The 21,116-nt window shown below is 34.8% G+C and overlaps 3 protein-coding genes and 1 long non-coding RNA gene across 4 annotated transcripts; 2 read left to right on the top strand and 2 right to left on the bottom strand.

The window, feature by feature from the left end:
• Positions 1-217: 217 nt before the first annotated feature.
• LOC111779065 (uncharacterized) lies at positions 218-1,740 on the top strand. The gene is made up of 3 exons (XR_002812639.2): positions 218-300; positions 377-839; positions 930-1,740. It is a non-coding gene; the product is annotated as an uncharacterized LOC111779065 (long non-coding RNA).
• A 3,887-nt stretch (positions 1,741-5,627) lies between these two features.
• LOC111779312 (protein SIEVE ELEMENT OCCLUSION B) lies at positions 5,628-8,832 on the bottom strand. Its single transcript, XM_023659437.2, has 7 exons — positions 8,534-8,832; positions 8,339-8,431; positions 7,729-8,177; positions 7,337-7,434; positions 7,060-7,193; positions 6,477-6,965; positions 5,628-6,364 (listed from the first exon to the last, which is right to left on the bottom strand). The coding sequence occupies exons 1-7, from the start codon at positions 8,762-8,764 to the stop codon at positions 5,777-5,779; spliced, it is 2,082 nt and encodes a 693-aa protein (XP_023515205.2). The 5' UTR covers positions 8,765-8,832; the 3' UTR covers positions 5,628-5,776.
• A 1,738-nt stretch (positions 8,833-10,570) lies between these two features.
• LOC111779311 (protein SIEVE ELEMENT OCCLUSION B) lies at positions 10,571-12,546 on the bottom strand. The gene is made up of 4 exons (XM_023659436.2): positions 12,306-12,546; positions 12,147-12,230; positions 11,175-11,626; positions 10,571-10,976 (listed from the first exon to the last, which is right to left on the bottom strand). The coding sequence occupies exons 1-4, from the start codon at positions 12,483-12,485 to the stop codon at positions 10,889-10,891; spliced, it is 804 nt and encodes a 267-aa protein (XP_023515204.2). The 5' UTR covers positions 12,486-12,546; the 3' UTR covers positions 10,571-10,888.
• A 4,801-nt stretch (positions 12,547-17,347) lies between these two features.
• LOC111779310 (protein SIEVE ELEMENT OCCLUSION B) lies at positions 17,348-20,969 on the top strand. The gene is made up of 7 exons (XM_023659435.2): positions 17,348-17,643; positions 17,752-17,841; positions 18,825-19,273; positions 19,346-19,443; positions 19,520-19,653; positions 19,727-20,188; positions 20,277-20,969. The coding sequence occupies exons 1-7, from the start codon at positions 17,416-17,418 to the stop codon at positions 20,862-20,864; spliced, it is 2,049 nt and encodes a 682-aa protein (XP_023515203.2). The 5' UTR covers positions 17,348-17,415; the 3' UTR covers positions 20,865-20,969.
• The last annotated feature ends 147 nt before the right edge of the window (positions 20,970-21,116 follow it).

The raw sequence follows: 21,116 nt of genomic DNA, 5'->3' as shown, positions 1-21,116 counted from the left end.
ATTTGAAATGAAAATGTTCATTACTACAAACCTTAGCAATTTCATTGTTAGATACTTCGAGGATTTTATCGACATGGCTAAATTAAGGGCATGTGTAAAATTGAAATAAAAAATAAAAAATAAAAAATAAAGAAACAAATCGACCCAAGCCCATGGAGGGGCAAATGTGTCATTTTGCCACTCCACCTACTACAGGGTTCCACTTGGAACCCTAATAGAGGCCAACAAAAGGAAAGGGAGGACTAGGAGAGGGTTTGGGAGAATTGAGGAGCCGCAGCCAGGACTTCGTCAAGAATCGAGGTGAGTTCTTGAATGTTTTCCAGATCCAGACTAACCTTTACGAATCGGGACCTAATGTTTGAATACGTTCATCTAGGGAAGTTGATTTCGTGAAGAAGCTTGGCAGAAATCTGGGAATCGTCCAAGGACAGTAAACAAACTTTTGTGGCTCAAATCTCATTCTATGTTGAGGCTAAAATCACGAAAAATACCAAGATGTATCCCTCAACACGATCTAGAACTTTGTCGAAGGAACCATATCCATCCGAGCTCCGGATCAAAAGATATGAAAATCGAAAAACGGTGGATTGGAAAAAGGCTACGGATTGCGGGAGGAAGAAAAGAAAAAAAAAAAAAAAAAGAGGCGGCAGAGCGCGGCGACATGCGTCGAGCGTCAGCTAGAGCAACGCAGCTCCAGCGGAATGATGAAACAAGTCACCAACAGAAACCAGGCCAAACCGTAGCGAACTGGACCGCTGGCCGAGCCGAGCCGACCCGCGACTGCGTGAAGCAGTCTGTGCATGCAGCCTGCGACTGGCGTCCTTTCCCGCGTGTTGCTGGTACGTGAGGGCGCATGAGAGGCTCGTTTTTCGTCTATTGACCTTCTGTTTGTCCCGATTCCTATTTTAATAATATTTTTATGTGAATAGGGACCTAATCGAGGATAATCAGTATTTTTGGACACCCTACGAGCGTAAAGGCGTTAGCGAAATGGCACGCGTCAACCAGGTAAGTCACCACCCCGTATTTAGGAAGAAATGCTTGTAGGATCCGCTTGGATTGCATGCATGCTAGTATATTTGCCTTAGATTAGCTTTCTATGAATGAGGTTAGGCAGGACGATTGTTACGGGCATATTGGAGAATTATCTGGGTGTTGCTGGTATGTTTTAAGCTTCCGCTATATGTATGCATATGTTTAATTCATGTCGAAATTGTGAACTCTGCGTTTCGGGTGCCCGAGGGATGACATCACCCCTTGAGCGCAAACTCCGCGTTCCGAGTGCTTGATGTAGGTCATCGTCCCGTGACACATGTGTGTCTAGTTTGCATGAGTTATGTATGATGATGCTAGTCAACGACTGCATGCACACTGTTATTTTCCATGACCCATTACTACGATAAGCCTACCTAACAGATTACCACGACGAAGAAGTACCTTGAGTGTTCTTAGCCTGCTGGTTGTCTTCTTACTGCTCCTGGCCATTTCGCATGGGAAATGTGTCCCCACGTCGTACAACCCATTAGCTGCACAGGAATGGGATGGGTTGGGTTAGGTCGTGCCCCCTCTACGGGGACTATATGGGCTTGGGAGTTATTCAGCACACCCTGGGCTAGATACCATGTAGTATCAGATAGCCATGTAGATGTTGGGTTTTATGTCCTAAAACTCATAGTTTGTAAACAAAAACATTGCTTCCGCATGTGTTATATTAACACCATCAATTGGTATGAGAGCAAGTTTTAGGGATTTTATTTACATTAATTTGATCATGGTGGGTACCATTTCATGAATGAAATTTGTGGTTGTTAAAGTGGATGGTTTTGGTTTTGGCATTTTTTTTTATGCTTCCATTTGATACAATTATTGTAATAAGCTTAATGTGTATGGGCTTTAATGAATGAAGAAAGGTCTGTAATTTTATGGAGTCATTAGAGTCCATTTTAGGTTGTAATTGATCGAAAATGGAAGAGATAGCAAGCTGAACCGAAGAAGATGGAAGAGGCGGTTCGAGTGTTTTTTCTACCGTTGGGGTCCGATTCAACGTTTTTAAGGGTTGGTTCGCCCAGTTCGTGATCCTCGGGAACGGCTCAAGTTATTTTTAATTATTAGTGTAATAATTTAGTTAATTGCTTGCTTTAAAATGCCAAAACCAACCCACTTTAGTGTGGTTAATTAATTATGCATTATGAATGTATGTTTGAATTAAATAGAAAATGTATATGCATAAAGTATGTCATATAGATTTAAAATCCCACCATAGGCTAAGCATGTTTCATGCATTCCAAGTATGTTTAAGTGTTATAATGTATAGTATGCATGTTTAGGGTTCCATGAGTGAAAGATATAAATTGTTATATTATTGCATGGAATGGATGATTATATAATTGTTATATAAAGCATGTTAGATGCATGTTATAGGTTATTTTCAACGTCATAAAACGAGATAGACGTTAAAAATCTATAATAAAGATAAGTGCATGCTCACTTAGGGTTGAGAACCGAGCACGATCAATTTTAATAGTTAAAATAGGTCGATGTCTTACAAAATTGCGGTTACGAGAAAGCTCACCTGGCACGATCTTGTCTAAGGCTGAAGGTACTTAAGTTGACGGTTTACGGAACACCTACTACCTGGAGATCGGACCAGTACTTAGCTTAGTTAGCCGAGTTTTATGAGCATGCTTAAGTGATGTAAGATTTAGAAAAATCACATAGACTTAAGTTATATTTAATTAGCCGGAATATACTTAAGTAATGAGTATACCCAACCATCTCAAATACTTAGTGGGAGGAAAAAGGTGTATAACATCATCGTTTTCTTTTCACGCTCTCGGTAAAATTCACACAGTGAGATTCATGCTCGGCCTCGTGTCGCCCTGGGAGCGTCCTCCATTCGGAAGGTATTTGCATGAGTCAATAACAAGGTGAATAGAGAAAGTATTTATAGTAAGTGGGAGAAAGAAGTATGTCAAATACGTCCTATGGTCTCCACCACTAGGTTGCACTGTAAGGTTCCCATGTTCCACCTGCATGTTGCCCTAGAGCAACTACCCATTCGGAGGGTCGTAACATGGGAGTCGAAACAACGCAAACTCCAGAAATGGATAGAATTTCTTAGGTCCGTTCCCAACTTTGGCTTTTTCATTCGATAGCATTGTTGGGACCGATCTATGAGGTCTGAAAATGGCGGGTCACACTTACGAAGAAATACTAAGAGTTGGTATATTCTTGACCAAAACAGCGATAACTAAGAACACTATAGGAACAAGAGTTATTCTGGGAATAGTGTTTAAGTCAAGAATGTCTTGGTTTAGTGAATGAGTGATTGACTGCCCCTCGGTAGCAGTTGCTCTAACTCACTAAAGTATCGCTGCAAATTAATAATGATTTGGGTACATTATTACATTTGCTAAAACTGATTGGATTAAACAGGATTAAGTCAAATCACTAATAGAATTTTCTTTATATCACAGCATGACAAACTCAATAGTACAATTACTCGCTTCTGAGAAATTAAACGGCGACAACTACACAACTTGGAAATCAAACCTAAACACAATACTGGTCATTGATGATTTAAAGTTTGTTTTAACTGAGGAGTGTTCTCCAAACCCCAGCTCAAATGCAAACCGAACAGTTTGGGATGCGTATGACAGATGGATAAAGGCAAATGATAAAGCCCGAGTGTACATTCTAGCCAGCATATCTGATGTTTTGGCTAAGAAACACGATGTTATGGGTACTGCTAAAGAGATTATGGAATCTCTAAAAGGGATGTTTGGACAACGATCCTTCTCCCTTAGACATGAAGCCATAAAATACATTTACAACTGCCGTATGAAAGAAGGGACCTCAGTTAGAGAACATGTCCTGGACATGATGGTCCATTTCAATATGGCAGAAGAAAATGAAGCTGTCATTGATGAGAAGAGTCAAGTTAGTTTTATCATGATGTCTCTTCCGAAGAGCTTCTTCCAGTTCCGCACCAATGTGGTAATGAACAAAATAGAATATAACTTGACTGCTCTTCTCAATGAGCTACAGACTTATCATTCCCTCTTAATGAACAAGGGACAAACAGGAGAAGCGAATGTTGCTATCTCCAAGAAATTACTACGAGGATCATCCTCCAAAAATAAGTCTGGACCTTCAACTTCTATAAGTGTTTTGATGAAGAAGAAGGGTAAAGGGAAAAATAAGATTCCTACTAACCGCAAACACAAGGTTCAAAAAGCAGATAAAGGAAAATGTTTCCATTGCAATGAAAACGGGCACTAGAAGAGAAACTGCCCAAAATACCTTGCAGAGAAGAAAGCCGAAAAGACACAACAAGGTAAATATGATTTACTCGTTGTAGAAATATGTTTAGTAGAGTATGACAACTCAACTTGGATACTAGATTCAGGGGCGACTAATCATATTTGTTATTTTTACTAGGAAACTAGCTCCTGGAGAATGCTTGCGGATGGCGAGATAACACTCAGGGTTGGAACAGGAGAGGTTGTCTCAGCAAGATCAGTAGGAAATTTGAAGTTGTTTTTTGGAGATAGATTCATTATATTAGATAATGTACTTTTTGTTCCTGAAATGAAAAGAAATCTAATATCTATCTCTTGTTTATTAGAACAATTGTATAAAGTATCTTTTGAAATCAATGAAGTGTTCATTTGCAAAAGAGGTATTCATATTTGTTCTGCAAAACTAGAAAACAACTTATATATGTTAAAACCGAGCGAAATAAAAGCTATTTTAAATACCGAGATGTTTAAAACAGCTGAAACTCAAAATAAACGACAAAGATTTCTCCTAATACCTATATTTGGCACTTAAGACTAGGTCACATTAATCTCAATAGGATTGAGAGATTGGTTAAAAGAGGACTTCTAAATGAGTTGAAGACAACTCTTTACCTCCATGTGAGTCTTGTCTTGAGGGTAAAATGACTAAACGATCATTTTCCGAAAAAGGTTGTAGAGCCAAAGAAACCTTAGAACTCGTGCATACAGATCTCTGTGGTCCAATGAATGTCAAAGCACGAGGAGGGTATGAATATTTCATCAGTTTTATTGATGATTATTCAAGGTATGGCTATCTTTACCTAATGCATCACAAGTTCCAAGCTCTTGAAAAATTCAGAGAGTATAAGACTGAGGTTGAGAATCTATTAGGTAAAACTATTAAAACACTTCGATCAGATCGAGGAGGAGAGTACATGGACTTAAGATTTCAAGACTATATGATAGAACATGGAATAAGGTCACAACTCTCAGCCCCTGGTATGCCTCAACAAAATGGTGTATCAGAAAGGAGAAATAGAACTCTATTAGACATGGTTCGGTCTATGATGAGTTTCGCTCAATTACCCGATCCGTTTTGGGGATATGCAGTGGAGACTGCTACATACATTTTGAACATGGTTCTTACTAAGAGTGTTTCAGAAACACCTTATGAGTTATGGAAAGGGCGTAAAGGTAGTTTACGTCACTTCAGAATTTTGGGATGTCCAGCACATGTGTTGTTGCAAAACCCCAAGAAATTAGAACGTCGTTCAAATGAAATAAAAAAAACCTCATTTAAAAGTAATTCTTTTAAAAACTAAGTAGAAGAGAAGGAAGAGCCCAGGCTTTCATTCATAAGAAATAATCACGTTTAGTTGTAGCCTGACAGGCTCAAACTTGACAATACAGATAGTACAATTCCATATCGTCGGACACCTCATATTATTTAGTAGTAGTACATATAGTATTATAAAGCGTATATTATGCTTGACATCTTAGAGCTCAGGGCGTCCATGGTTACACTTGAAGCTTATACCAGTCTCCATGAAGCGAGGACATTCAGGACAGTTTACTATCATTGGAATCCATCCACTAAATCCAGGAAGTGTCATTCTTTCACAAGTGTGAAATTTGAGATTTAACTCGTTGAAGTAGTCTTTAAAGGCATCAGGGAAGGCTTTTATGTTCAAAGTTCTTTTCCATTTGTTAAAATCTTCGAGAACTCCCAAAATCAAATTGCCTCGACCTACGAGCAATGGAGCTGAGCCAACTGATAAAACTGCCCAACCATTTTCATTTTCATAAGATATTAGTCGTAAAATATCTTCTGTTGTTTCAGCCGCACTTGAACCTTTTATTTGACTCTTGATTACGAAGTAACCCCATTGTGTGATCCAAAAACGAGGTGTCAATGTATAATCATTCATCTCATTGATTTTCTTTCCCACACGAACAATTTCAAATGTATTTCCTTTTTCTTTAATATATGGGTCGTTCTTAATTTCTACTACTTTCTCTTCGAACTGTTGGATCCAATTAGGATCTTTTCCTCCATAAAATAGGATGGTCCTATCTTGATTGACCTAACAAAAGATAAAATATTTGATATGTCAAGACATGAAGTACTAGTCAAAACAACATTGCTAAACACATAACTATGTGGGAATTAATGACAAAAACGTTATATTTACGTACCCAACTTCGCAATCTTGGTTGCTCAATAAATTTTAGAAGGGTGGACTCAGGCCAATTCTTTTCCAATAAAGCATGAGTTCTTCCATTCGTGAACGGAATGGCTTCAGTTCCCCAAACTCGGATTAAATGGATTGCATTTCTAAATTCAACTCTCGATTGGGAGTTCATAACAACAACCAATGGGTCTTGTCTAAGTTGCCAATTCTCCTCAAGATACCTCCAACCTGCAATCTTTGTTGTGTATGGCACAATGTACCACTTCATTAAAGAGCTTAAGTACTCATATTTCTTTCCAGCTTCTTTTTCTTCTTCTTGAGAATGTTCAAGAGAATGTTCAGGAGCAACTGGAATCCAAACAATCTTATATTTATCCTCCTTTTTCACTTCATTGTAAACTAAATCAACAGCTCTAATATCATCATCCGAGATATCTAATCCAGAAATTAACAAGATCACATTCTTGTCTCTCAAAGCATCTTCAACACTAACCTACAAACGCATAAGATATCACGTGTGTATGTTAAATATATCTAATTATAAAAACAAAATGTTTGTTTGTACTATAAAATTGTAAGGCAAGGACCTGCAATCCAGTAGAACCATCTATGAAAGGCTTTGCCTCGACCTTGCCTTCAATAAGCTTAGGCACAACTAAGGTTAACTCAGTGGGAAAATTATCAATGTGATCCACAAGCCATCTATAAAGATCAATCTCCTCTGCATCCATAATATATATATATATATATATATATATATATAACATATGATTTTGAAGTTAGCAACTTAGCATATACATATGAACTTAAATATCAAATTTTGATCTTTATTTTACAAACATAGATCAAAAGTTGAAAATTGACCTTGTTCTATTCGAATAGTGTTGAGATGATTTTCAAGTGTATCAAGTATAGAGTTGATTTTTTCGGCCAACTCGTTTAGATACTTTTGTGATTGACCCCTGAAAATATTGCCACACAAAAGTTAGCTGGTTGAATAGGTATAGAATATCAAAATCAAGTTGTTTATACATTAGGCAACAGAATAAAGTATTGAATAGTGCATGGAGTAGTACTTCACACAAAGAGAACAGAATCAAATAAATTTGGTATCAACTTTACTAAGCATGAAAAGCTACAATATTTTCTTTTTAAAACATTGAAATAAATTCATTCTACCAATATGATTTCACAAATATGAAAAAAGTGATTTAAAACAATGGAAATAAACAAGAGAAGAAGAATTATGAACTTACTCGGTCTCATTCAAGTAACTTGAAATTTCAATTCGGGCTGCAACGATAATGTGAATAATCCAATAGGAAACCAAAGGAATTTGGCGAAGAACGGAAGATAACACGGACAGTTCTTTGGTATCATATTTGGCGAAATTCTTGAGTTGGGTAATGTATTTCATGGCCCGCAAGCAGCTGTAGATCAAACTGTTGGGGCTAAGAAGCACTTGTCGGTACTTCATAGCCTCCAATTGCTTCTTCAACAAAGGAACTCGCTTGATCATTGACAATGATTTTGCGAGTGGATCCAACGATGAGTAATGGTTGAGGTGCCATATGTCTCCATATTCAGTGGCAAAAGCAGTCAATGTTAGCACTGCTTTGGCCTCCCATGAGTAGCTTACCAATATGTCAAGAATGTCAAGGGTTGTTTTGTGCGCTTGTTCTATACCTGGAGCTTTGCATGACAGCTGATACACAATTCATTTCACCAATTAATACATATATGAATGTCCCATGCTAACTTCTTTTCTTAACCTAAAGTTTTTGTATGTTTAAAAATCGTCAAGAAAATGATTTGGAAATATTTAATCATTTAATGATTGGTTAAATATTAATTTTTGAGAATGACCTGGCTTGACACTTTGTGAAGGGTGCAAAGTGGTGGATCAACAGCATTGACCTTCAAGAAATCATCCGAGAATATCAAACGGCCCTCGGTGCCCTACAATTTTGGTTATGGATCAATCACATACATATATAAACTAAACTCGAAAGATAGAAATTAATGACGAGAAAATAGACGATGATAAGTAGAAATGGGTACGTGAGTAACAGTTTCGGTGATTCGATCAGCAGTTGTGATGATACTTTCAACGAGTGCAATGTAATTATCGACGTCGATCTTGACACTATCGTCCTCACGATGTTTGGTATAGATGTGGCCGGTCACGGTGTTGTCGGATAAGTGTCTTACGCTTTGGTCGTCCTTGGTGGAGGTTGAAAGCTTTGGATGGTGCAACGAAGCAATGGGGTTGTTGGGAACGGATAGAGACATGATTTCACAAAGGAGGGATTGGGAAACTAAGAGCAAACGTAAGTAGGAAGAGGGAAGGAAGAAGTTGTTGTGGCATTTGCTCTTAATTTGGTGTCTTATTTATAGGTCTTGATAGGTGATGAAAGGGGAGATAAAGGTGAAGAAGAAGCGATACCTTCATGAAAACGCTGTCCTTTTCTCTGTCTGAATAAAAGAATATTGTGTGTATAGCTAGCTGGCTGAGTGAGAGCTTTAGCTGACAAGCCGTAAAAGTGGGTCCATATCTACTATAGATTGAACTTAAATTTGGTAGGTTTTACTAAAAGGGGAAGAAAATCGGCATGCATCACGTTTGGAATAAATATAAATGATTATATGGTACTTAGCTTCCATCTTGGATTCGTAATGTTCTCACTATCACATCTGAACAAGGGCGATGAAGATGTATTCTTTACTTATAAACTCATGGTCATCCTCTAAATTAGTCAATGTAGAACTCCTTCCGAATGATCCTCAGCACAATCTTGATAATAAAATGACTAAAAAAAGGTTTTGTAGAATTTGAAAGTTACTAAAAGGTGCACATTTCTTCGGTTGGCTCAATCATATGAATTCAAAAATTAACCAAGCTTAATTTGAATAAGTCCATGTTAGGTGATTTTCTGAAAATTTCTTACAAAACATATGATTGAGAACCGAGAATGCTGAATGAACATGATCATGTTGCAAGAGATGTAGAATAGTGTAAGAGCACATAGGTACTGAATTCAAATTTTAAATCTTGATCTAAACTTTTGGACATAGGACGTGGCAAATGAAAGGGAGTGCACAACTTTTTTTTTTTTTTTTTTTTAATTATTGGTTAGGATTTTACCGAGAGTTTGTAGAAGTGAGAAATGAGTGATTGCTACTAAATTAATAAAAATATCTTTCCAATTTTGTCTCAAAAATATTTTTAAACTTAAATTTATAAAAGTTTTTATTTATTTTAAAAATAAAATATTAATGATTTTCATCCAAAACTAATAAGTTGATTTTTTTAGTTTAAAGATATTTTTTAAACTTGTATATTTGATTTTAAATCATGTAGAAGTTTATGATTATGTATAATGTTGAATCTTTTTTTTAACTTCCACGTTTGGAAAGTTAGAAATATCTATTTACGTAACACTTGAATCTCGATGTAGTATTAAATACTTGAATTCAGGAAAAAGACCGAATTTTAGGACAAGGTAAAACAAATGGCTGAAAGGCATTCTTGGAGTTGGATTCTAAATTTTTGAAATGTCATCGTCGAGGGATTATCGAGCAAAATTGGATCGAAAAATGCATTTTCGGCGATCGTCAAGAAAAGTGCAAGATTTTTAAGATTTTAGTTTTTGAATGATTTTTAGACTCATTTATTTCGGCCTATGTTTGATTGTAAATTAGGAAAAAAAAATATCTTTATAAGGATGGATTAAAACTCTACAAATTTGATGAAGAAAACAGGTTGATTTGAGTTATGTAGAGAAAGTTAACTAAAATTAAAAAAAAAAAAAAAATAGGTTATTTGATAGAAAAGTCTACGTTGACAACTCTTTCTATGGAGCCCTCGAACAAAGTTCACCATTGGGTTTCCCTTTAAATCGGCTCACAACTTCTTTGTTCTTCACATGAGTCACTGTGACTATACGTTCGATGCTCACAATTTCATTGTTCGACATTCGATGATTTTATTGACATGACTAAATTAAGATAAGGACATGACTCTTATACGAGGGAAAGGATCAATTAACCTCCACATTGGTATGATATTGTCCATTTTAAGTATAATTCTTCCTTAAGTAGCCAACCTGACACTCCAACAATCCTAGACATTTATAATAAAACATAGAAAATTACAAACAAAATCTTACCAACTAAAAAATAAAATGATTATTGATATAATTAGTACACAAACACAAAGTAGAGTAGTAATCCCACACAAGGCATTAACTCGACCTTCTACTGCAATTTTCATATTACAAAGTTCATATTCTACGAACTAGGATGGAAAAGAAAAAGACCAATATTTTCTTTTGTCCCTTCTTTCTAGATGCAGCAAATGTTAGAACAAAAATTTAGAAGGTGGAGTAATTTTATTTAGCTCTAACATCGTTCCTCTCAAACGATGTTGAGATAACTTCCGAGCGTATTAAGTATTGAATCGATCTTTTCAGATAATTCATCCAAGTAATTTTGTGGTTGACCCCTGAAAAATAAAGCCACAAAACTTAATAAGTTGCTTGAACACTTTTGATACTCGTATTCTACTCGAGACCAAATAAAGATAATCAGAATTAAAAATCTTAAATTTATTCAATCCTTCGAAAGATTTGTACAAAAATATCTGAAGTTTGAAATTTGTGTCTATTTAGTCATTTGAACTTTAAAATACTTTAATACTTACTCGGTAGAATTCAAATAACTTGAGATCTCGAATTGAGCCGCAACAATAATGTGTATTATCCAATAAGAAATCAATGGAATTTGTCGAGAAAAGGCCGAGGATAACTCCGAAAGTTCGTTTACATCATGTTTGAAGTGTTTGTTGAGTTGATTCATATATTTGATGGCTCGTAAGCAACTATAGATTAAACTGTTGGGGCAAAGAAGCACTTGTCGATATTTGATGGAGTTTAATTGCTTCTTCAAGAATGGGACTCCTTTGATCATTGACAAGGAGTTTGCAAGTGGATCCAACAATGAGTAATGGTTGAGGTGCCATATGTCTCCATATTCAGTGGCAAAAGCAGTCAATGTTAGCACTGCTTTGGCCTCCCATGGGTAACTTACCAATATATCAAGAATGTTTAGTGTTGTTTGGTGAGCTTTCTCTATTCCTGGAGCTTTACGTGTCAACTAAGAAACATCAAATTCCACTCGTGGTTAGATCTTGTTTGGAATCCTTTTTCAAACGTTCAAAAATTCTTTCAAATATGCACTTAATGTGTTCGAATACAACTGTAACAGTTCAAGTCTACGACCGATGGATATTGTCTGTTTTAGCCTGTTACATATTATTATCAGCCTCATAATTTTAAAATCTGTCAATAAGGGAGAGGTTTCCACATGTTTGTAAGGATTGCTTTGGGCACATTAGTTGGAGAGGAGAACGAAGCATTTCTTATAAGTGTGTGGAAACCTCTCTCTAGAAGACACATTTTAAAACCGTGAGGTTGACGACAATAGATAACAGGTCAAAGCTGACAATATCTGTGAGTAGTGGCTTTGAGGTGTTAAAACAACTTAAAAAGTGATACTAATCCATTGAAAATTGCATAATTTTTTTTCTTTCAAATAATCCAAACAAACCCTAAATGTGATACATATAAAACTAAATGTAGATCACACAACAAGGTAAGTCGATTTTTATACTAACCTCGGTCGATATCTGATTAAGAGTAAAAATTGGGGGATCAACATTCAAGAAATCATCTGAGAATTTCAAACCTTCTTTGTTACCCTACAATTGATTATATAAAAAATACATAAATGGGGGGAAATGTAAATGGAATAGTACGTATACGAAAATGCTTACTTTGGTGATTCGATCTGCAGTTGTAATGATGCTATCAACCAGTGCGATATAATTATCGATATCGAACTTGATTCTTTTACCATCACGGTGTCTAGTATAGATGGATCTGGCGACCACCTCGTCGGAGAAGTGTTTTAGGCTCCGGTTCGAGGATGGGTTGGTAGAAAATGATAGAGACATCGATATCGAGAAGGAAAATCAGGGAGATAAGAGTATATTGTTGTGTTGTTTTGGTCTGGTTTCCACTGCCTATGTAGTTATTGAGAAGGGAAAGAAAGGAGACAAAAAGAAAAAGAGAAAGGTCAAAGTGGGTCGTGATATGTGCATGCACCAACAACCTTCCTCACTTTTGTCACCGACACAAAATACTAGCTGACTGAGTTAGCTTTGCCTAGCAAATGGTCAAAGTGGGATCATTATTCCATTTTTTTTTCTTTTGAATTCATCTTTACACATGCATCAAAATTAGTAGTAGTCCAAGGAAACAAAAGGTATAAAAAAATGTATCAACCTTAAAACAAATAAAATTATAATTAATACGATTAAAAGGATCTCTGTTAGAAGATAATCGAAACAAGTTAGAGTTTCAAAATAAATATAAAAGAGATAAGAGAAAAAGAATTGATGTCAAAAGTTGTATTGGTTCATCTCCAAATTCGAAACTGTATTTAGTATTCTGCAACTTCAAGAAATCATCACCGACTACACATCGATTCGATCCAAATTGCATTTTCCTACTTTCAACCATTTTACTATTAGATAATTAATTGCATTGAGTTATTTTACTTTCATTCGAGTCATTCAATTAAATTTTTAATGTACTTTCATTATTTATCCTTTAAAATTTTGGATTTAAATTGATCTAGCAATCAAATTTAACTATGATTTTCATATAAATAAATTTCATAAATACATGTTATAGTTTTTAAAAAATCGAATATGATTAATTTATCTCACTTTTCTTAAAAACACAAGTATATTTCAATTTATTATCATTTATTCTCTACTTCTTCTTAACTCCTCAATAAACTATTTGAAATCTCTAAAATTGTAGATGATGTTGGATGATGAAAGTCCCACCTCTCAGCTAATTTAGGATAATCATGATTTTATAATCAAAGAATACTCACTCCATTTGTTGGTATGAGGCCTTTTGTGGAAACCCAAAATAAATTCACGAGAGCTTATGCTCAAAGTGGACAATATCATATTATTGTGGAGAGTAACACGTCTAACATGGTATCAGAGTCATTCTTCTACCAGATAAAAATAATATTTTTATCAAGAAAAATAAAATACATAATAAATAACGAAAAGAAAACCATAAACAAAAAACAAAAAATTCGAGTTAGAAATGAAGACAAGACAAAACACAAATAATATAACAAAAAAAAAATCATATTACAAAATTAAAAACGAAAAAATAGAAGAAAAACATGGAATACCGGAAAAATAAAGAAAATTGACTATTATTTTTTACTCTCATCTGCATCTCTATGTCTATGTTTGTTTTGACCCGTTACTTATAGTGTAAGTCTCATAGTTTTAAAATAAGAGATATCCACATTCTTATAAAAAGTGTTTCGTCCTCTTGGAAAAATCCTCATTTTTTTATTTTCTTACAAAAAAATTCGAGAAAAAGTATCACGTTTTTCATTCTCATTTACATAAGAATGAATACTATAATTCGCATTTCGAACAGGCATGAATATAGCGTCTATAGGATAATTTGCGTCTTGAAAATTATTTCACATTTGTACCACTAAAGTTTACAACTTTAATCATCATTCCTTGTCTCTTTGACCCTTTGGCAAAATTCAATGAGACAAAAATATAGTGTAGATTTTCTACAAAATTCAATGTAGTGTAATTTAAAGTGGAATATTATTAATACAAAAAAGTGCAAAGAAATATTTACATGGTCCTAAATTATGAACACATTTCTTTTATGTAATTTATCTTTTCTTTAAATAAAGTGATAAAAAAAATGGACCCATTACTATATTTGCAAACTAAAGCTTATTAATTACGTTGGAGGAATATTCTAATCCTTACGGACAAGATTGTTATATTCTATGTCCCTAACTTTTATTTTTGGAATATATACATATATATGATTGTTTGATAATTAATTCATTTCTCAAATATATTTTTTTCAATTAAAACCATGTTTTAAAGATAATATATATATATATATATACATTTTGAAACATATATGGTAACACTCGAGTAAAGGAGGGACAGATGAATAAACTGAGACCATTCTAAATGAGAGCTTTCACGAGGATAGAATAACTAAAAATGTTTAAAACAATATTATACTGAGTGACTTCCTAAAAGAAAAAAAAATTTAAGATGCACGTGAGACACATGATCACATTACAGGAGAATGTTGGGATTATTAAGTGCCAAATTTGGATTTCAAATCTTGAGTTTGTGTTACCATCTCAAAAGCTCAATTTTTTTTATCTAAATTTTTCTTTGGTCTTTCTAAATTTATACTATTTCTCTTAGTTTCTATATTTTTGTATTCATTTTTCCACACTTCTCTCTCTCAGTGAGTTTCTCTATCATCCTCAATGGCAAACCAAAGGATAAAATATGGGTAAACAGGGGCATTATTAGACATTGGCAGAATCAACCGCGCTCTTGGGAGATTCCACGTCGATTGGGGAGGAGAATAAGAGTGTGGAAACATCTCCTTGACAAACGCATTTTGATAACAGTATGTAATGAGTCAAAGCGGACAATATTTATTAGCGGTGAGGTTAGCTGTTACAAATGGTATTAGAGCTAGACACTGGGCGGTGTGCCAGCGTGGACGCTGGATCCCAAAAGGGAGTGGATTGTGAGATCCTACATTGGTTGGGGAGGAGAACGAGACATTCTTGGTCTACCGCGGGCGAAGGAATTTTCTCTATTAACACCATGAACCTACTTCTCACATAAGATCGCCCTCATTTGCTTGTGCTATTGGTGGTGAGCTTGAGTCGACTTCATCGAGTAGACATGATTGACGAATATGGCTAGGAAGGCCTCGCAATCCCTTCAATTTCTTCACGTAATGTTAAATGATTCAATGCAAAGCAAAGATTTTCTTAAAAGTTGCAACATTTTTTTTAAACAAAGAAATAAAAATGATTCGGTTCGTAGATGTGTGAGTGAGATCGATCTTATTTACACTTCCGCTACAATATTGGAACAACTCAAATCCACCACTACCCGATATTGTTCTTTTGGGCTTCATCTCAAGTTTTTTAAAACTTGTCTAGTAAGGAGAGGTTTTCCCACTCTTATAAATAATGTTTCGTTCTCCTCTCCAATCAATGTGGAATCTCATAAACATCTTGAAAGATTTCTTATGTTTCGAGTTGTAGTGCTCTCACCTACCATTCTCATACTTAGGGGTGCCTTTAGGGGTTAACCCCTCCTCCTCATCGTTTTGGAAACCACACCTACATCTTAGTTGGGATTGTATGACATTAGTGACTCATTAGAATTAATTTAGACACATATGAGGATATAAATAGTCTAATTCTTTAATTGTTGAGAATTCGTAGAGTTTCACATTGACAATTAAAGAAAGATGATAGGTAAATAAGTAAGAGACTATCTTCATTGTTATAAGGCCTTTTGGAGAAACTAAAAATAAAACAACGAGAGCTATACTCAAAGTAGACAATATCATACCAATATGGAGGGTAGTTGTTTCTATCAAGTAGTATCAAAGTTATGCTCTTATCTTAACTTAGCGAGTCTCGAAAGTGTAGTCATAGTACAGATCCATGGTATAGCTATATTAGAATAGAAGTGTGCTTTAGTGAAGAGGACCTAGAATAGTATAGTGTTAAATGGATAGATGACTATTCAAGAGGATGCTCAATGGTATACTTTGTTCGAGTGGAGAATTGTTGAGTATTGCTAAAATCCCACATTGACTAATTAACGGAAAAAAAAGAGTACATAAACGAGAGACAATATTTTTATTAATGTGAAGCTTTTTGGAAAATAAAAAACGAAAGCCATAAACATTTATTCTTAAATATATCTTCAAAAAATTCCATATTCTAAAATATATATATATATATATATATATATAATGATTATAGACAAAAGCTTAAATTTGAATAGATTCTTAAAAACTTAATTTTGAAGGTCTTGCCCTGCTTTAGCCTCGACAAGATGTGAGGACCAAAAGGGAACTATTTTCATGGGGATAAAATAAGGTTATCGTCATGTTGGTTGGTTTGCATAGGAAGAACATCCTGCTCTTTACTCTCAGACAGCTAAGAAATGAGATCTTTGTCTCTCATTAATGCATCATACAAAATCAGATCTTTGTCCCTTCCTAACAACAAGGAAACATCTTCTGTTCTGTTCAAGCTAAGAATAGATTCAACCACCTTCACCCATACACCATCCACATTCTCATGCCAACAACCACTCATTTAAGGATCTCGAAAATTTTCTTAGAAAGCATATTGAAAGGACCCGTATTGATTTGTGGGAATAGTTTTTGTAAGATCCCACATCGGTTGGAGAGGAGAATGAAACATTACTTATAAAGGTGTTAAACCTCTCCGTAACAGACCTGTTTTAAAATCGTGAGTGGAAGCCCAGAAGAAAAAGACCAAAGAGACAATATCGGCTAGCGATGAGCTTGAGCTGTTATAGTTTTCACTCTTACAAGTGAGAAGTAGGTAATGTGATTATGTCGCAAAGGAAAGTCGAGGCCATCAGGTGCCGGGAAATAGTATTATAAACTTGATTTTCACAAATAGAAAACAAAAATTAAAATAATTTGCATTCAAAGCATTAAACGTGAATCACAAATATTACATAATAATAACATGAGTACAAAGGAAGATATGATATGATTCATTATATACTTTAACCAAATTTCAATTATAAAATATTCTATCCTTTGGACCAAAGCTGTGGATTTCCATGGTTGTCTTTACCATTGTCTCTTCATTCTTCATTCACATTCTTCTAAGACCTATAAATATCAAACCCAAATCAAATAAACAACAAACAAAAACCCTTCTTTATTTCTTCTCTGTTTCTCTACCATACATTTTTTTAAATCTCCTTTAAGTTCCCCTCAATCATGTCTTTGCTATCACTTAAGAAACCCATCACCTCACTTGTTCATCCAAAATCGCAAAACCTTGACGAAGCATTGAACCTCGAAAGCTTCACAGATGATATCGTTGCAAATTATATTTACGCCAAACATTACGAAGATGAAAAATTCAAAATTGATATCGATAGTTATATCTTACTAGTGGAAAGCATTATTATAACTGCAGATCGAATCACCGACAGTATTTCTCGAGTATAAACAACTTTTGAAGTCCTTCGCTAAGAAGTTTCATCAAATTTTTTTTTCTTTTTTGTGGGAGGATTTTGTTGTATTGTATCATATGATTTGTTTTGGGTGCAGGTAATTGAAGGACGTATTGCATTTGGAAATGACTCCTATGCTGCTTCACTCAATCTACCTCTTTGTACTCTACATCTTATCTCTAGTCAGGTCATTTATTACAGCTTTATTGATGTGTATCTTTTTAGATTGATTGTTAATCTATAGAAATGAGTATCATGTCATCTCTCCGTGTCTAGTTTAGATTTATTTATAAGTAGGTGTGTACACTCGTTGGATTAGGTTGGATTGAAAAATTTTTTGAACTAACCTGTGAGATCTCACATTGATTGGAGAGAGGAACGAGTGTCAACGAGGATGTTGGGCTTCGAAGGTGGGTGGATTGTGAGATCTCACATCGATTGGAGAGGGAAATGAGTGCCAACGAGAACGTTGAACTCCAAAAGAAGTGGATTATGAGATCTCACATTGATTGGGGAAGATAAAAAAACATTTTTTGTATAAGGGTGTAGAAACCTCAAACGCGTTTTAAAAACCTTGAGGGAAGTCTAAGAGGAAAAGTCGAAAGAGGATAATACTCGCTAGGGATGAGCTTAGGCTATTACATAACCTGAAATTTCGAGTTGGTTAAGTTAGTGACTGGAATAATTTGAATGCAATTCACAACTCAATACAATACAATACTCTATTTTTAGATTGAGTTATCTATTTTTTAAAAGAAATTCTACTTGTCACAATGTATAGTACATTACTGACTAAAATCTTTAAAGTTCAAATATCAAATACAAATATTAAATATTCTTAATATTTAAAGAAAAAAGTAGAGAAAGGTTGAGTTGTACTCTTTATATTTTCGGTTTGATGAGGTTGATCGACCAGAAAAAGTGTCAACCTGCAAGCTGAATCAATTTTTTCAATTTTTCAAGAAATCAACCGAAAGGAAACTAAAAATAAAATTTAACTTGACTCAATCTTTATAGTTTGGGTTGAGTAGTCTAAATTAGTATGATCAACTGGATATAAACACCCCTATTTATAAGTTCCACTAGATTTTTGTTTTCTTTTAAAAAGGTTTGAAATGTTAATGATTGAAAGTTTTGAAAACACAACTAATTGGATTCAATATTGATTAGTTGGCATGCAAAGCAGCAGGGATCGAGAAAGCACACGAGACAACCATGGAGATCCTCAACATACTAATCAACTATCCATGGGAGGCAAAGGCAATTCTTACCCTAGCAGCATTTTCCATGGATTATGGAGATTTATGGCACCTCAACCATTACTTCAAAACAGACCCATTGGCCAAAACATTGGCCACAATCAAGCGAGTGCCCGAGTTATACAAGCACTTGGACACACCCAAATATCGCCAAGTGTTTCTTAGCCCAAAGTGCTTAATCTACGCTTGCATGCAAGCCATCAAATATATGAAAGAAATTAAAGATATATCCAAGTATGATATGAACGAAATAACTGAGTTATCTTCAGCCATTCGCCAAATCCCTTTGATCACTTATTGGGTTATACACATTATTGTTGCTTCTAGAACACAAATTTCTGCTTATTCCACTGCCAATCAGTAAGTACTCTAAGTTCATGCTTTTAACTAAACTTGATATCAAATAGCTAATGAATGTTGTATTAATCTCAGGGGTCAATCACGGAAGTATTTGAATGAATTGACAGAGAAGATCAATTCAATACTCTTCACACTTGAAACCCATCTGAAAGATATCCGACAACGGCGAGGTCATACAATTTTTTTTTTTTTTTTTTTCAAAATCATTGTTAAATTTTTTTTTTGAAACAAAATTCCTTCTTGCAGAGGAGATTAAACTATATAAATGGTTGGTGGATCATATCGAAAACCATCCTACTCAATTGTCGGAGGTTGTATCGAAATTGATCGAGGGAAAGAACGAAGCAACACCTTTCATAGATGGCTCGACTCATAGAAAGGTCAATATCTTTAATACTCATTTGTTTTCATATTTGATTTATGCATTTCATAATGGATATGAATATGATATAGGTTAGAATTGAAAGTAGCTTGAGGAGGAAGAACGTGGTATTGGTAATATCTCGATTAAACATTTCAGAAGACGATATCAAAGCTCTTCATGAAGTTTACGACGAATTGAGTAGAGAAGATAAATATAGGATCGTTTGGATTCCGATTATCAACCCACATGATCGAGAAGAAGAAAATCGAAAAAGGTACAACTATGTTGCATCTAAGATGCCATGGTATATAGTGCAATATACTACAAAAGTTGCAGGATGGAGATTTTTAGAAGAAAATTGGCAACTTCGAGAAGATCCATTAGTAGTTGTTCTTGACTCAATGTCAAAAGTGGAGTTTACAAATGCAATTCATTTAATTCGAGTTTGGGGATCTGAGGCTGTTCCTTTCAGTCGTAGAAAAATAGACATTTTGTTGGAAAATGATTGGCCAAAGTCTACTATTCTCAAATTTACACGCCACTCGAGAGTAGTAAGTAATTTTGTCTATTACACACATTTTTGTCTATAGGGTTTGGTTTGGCCATAAAACATTGATAAAGTTTTTGTTTTTCAATTAGATCGATGAAGACAAGAGTGTCATATTTTATGGAGGAAAAGACCCGAATTGGATTCAACGATTTGAAGATAAAGTTATAGACATTAAAAACGATCCTCTAATAAGAGCGAAAGGGATTACATTCGATATTATACGCGTAGGGAAGAACGCTATGGGAAAGGATGATCCTACCGTTATGTCTCGTTTTTGGACTACGCAATGGGGATTCTTCATAATTCAGAGTCAAATAAGAGGTTCAAGTGCAAGTGAAACAACGGAAGATATTCTGCGGTTGATATCTTATGAAAATGAAAATGGTTGGGGCATTATAGCTGTGGGTACTCTACCTGTCCTCGTTGGTCGTGGGGATTTGATTTTGGCTGTATTGGAAGACTTCAATAAATGGAAACAAATATTGAACATAAAAAGTTTTCCGGATTCTTTCAAAGATTACTTTAATGAAGTTGCTTTAAGGAGGCATCAATGTGATAAAGTTGTTCTTCCAGCATTCAGTGGATGGATCCCAATGGTAGTCAATTGTCCTGAATGTCCTCGTTTCATGGAAACCGGTATCAACTTCAAATGTTGTCACGGTAAAACTCACATGTAATGATGGGAGGTCTTATGCTACCCTTTTTGATGTTACTCCATTTGGGTATAATCTCATTGTATTTCCTTGAAAATTAGTGAATTAAGCCATGCAATTATTAGAGATTGGTATTAGCATGCATCTTCTATAAGTTTATCCAAGTAAAATATCTTTTTCCATTAAGATTTTTTCTTTTGTTGATATTATATCTCATAAGATAGGGTTGATAATCAAGTAACTATCAAACGGAGTCCAGAAATATAGATCGAGATA

Source organism: Cucurbita pepo, chromosome 17 (genome assembly GCF_057944985.1).
Source record: "Cucurbita pepo subsp. pepo isolate OVF chromosome 17, ASM5794498v1, whole genome shotgun sequence".
Lineage (NCBI taxonomy): Eukaryota > Viridiplantae > Streptophyta > Magnoliopsida > Cucurbitales > Cucurbitaceae > Cucurbita > Cucurbita pepo.
This window is presented reverse-complemented; position numbering and strand designations above follow the sequence as displayed.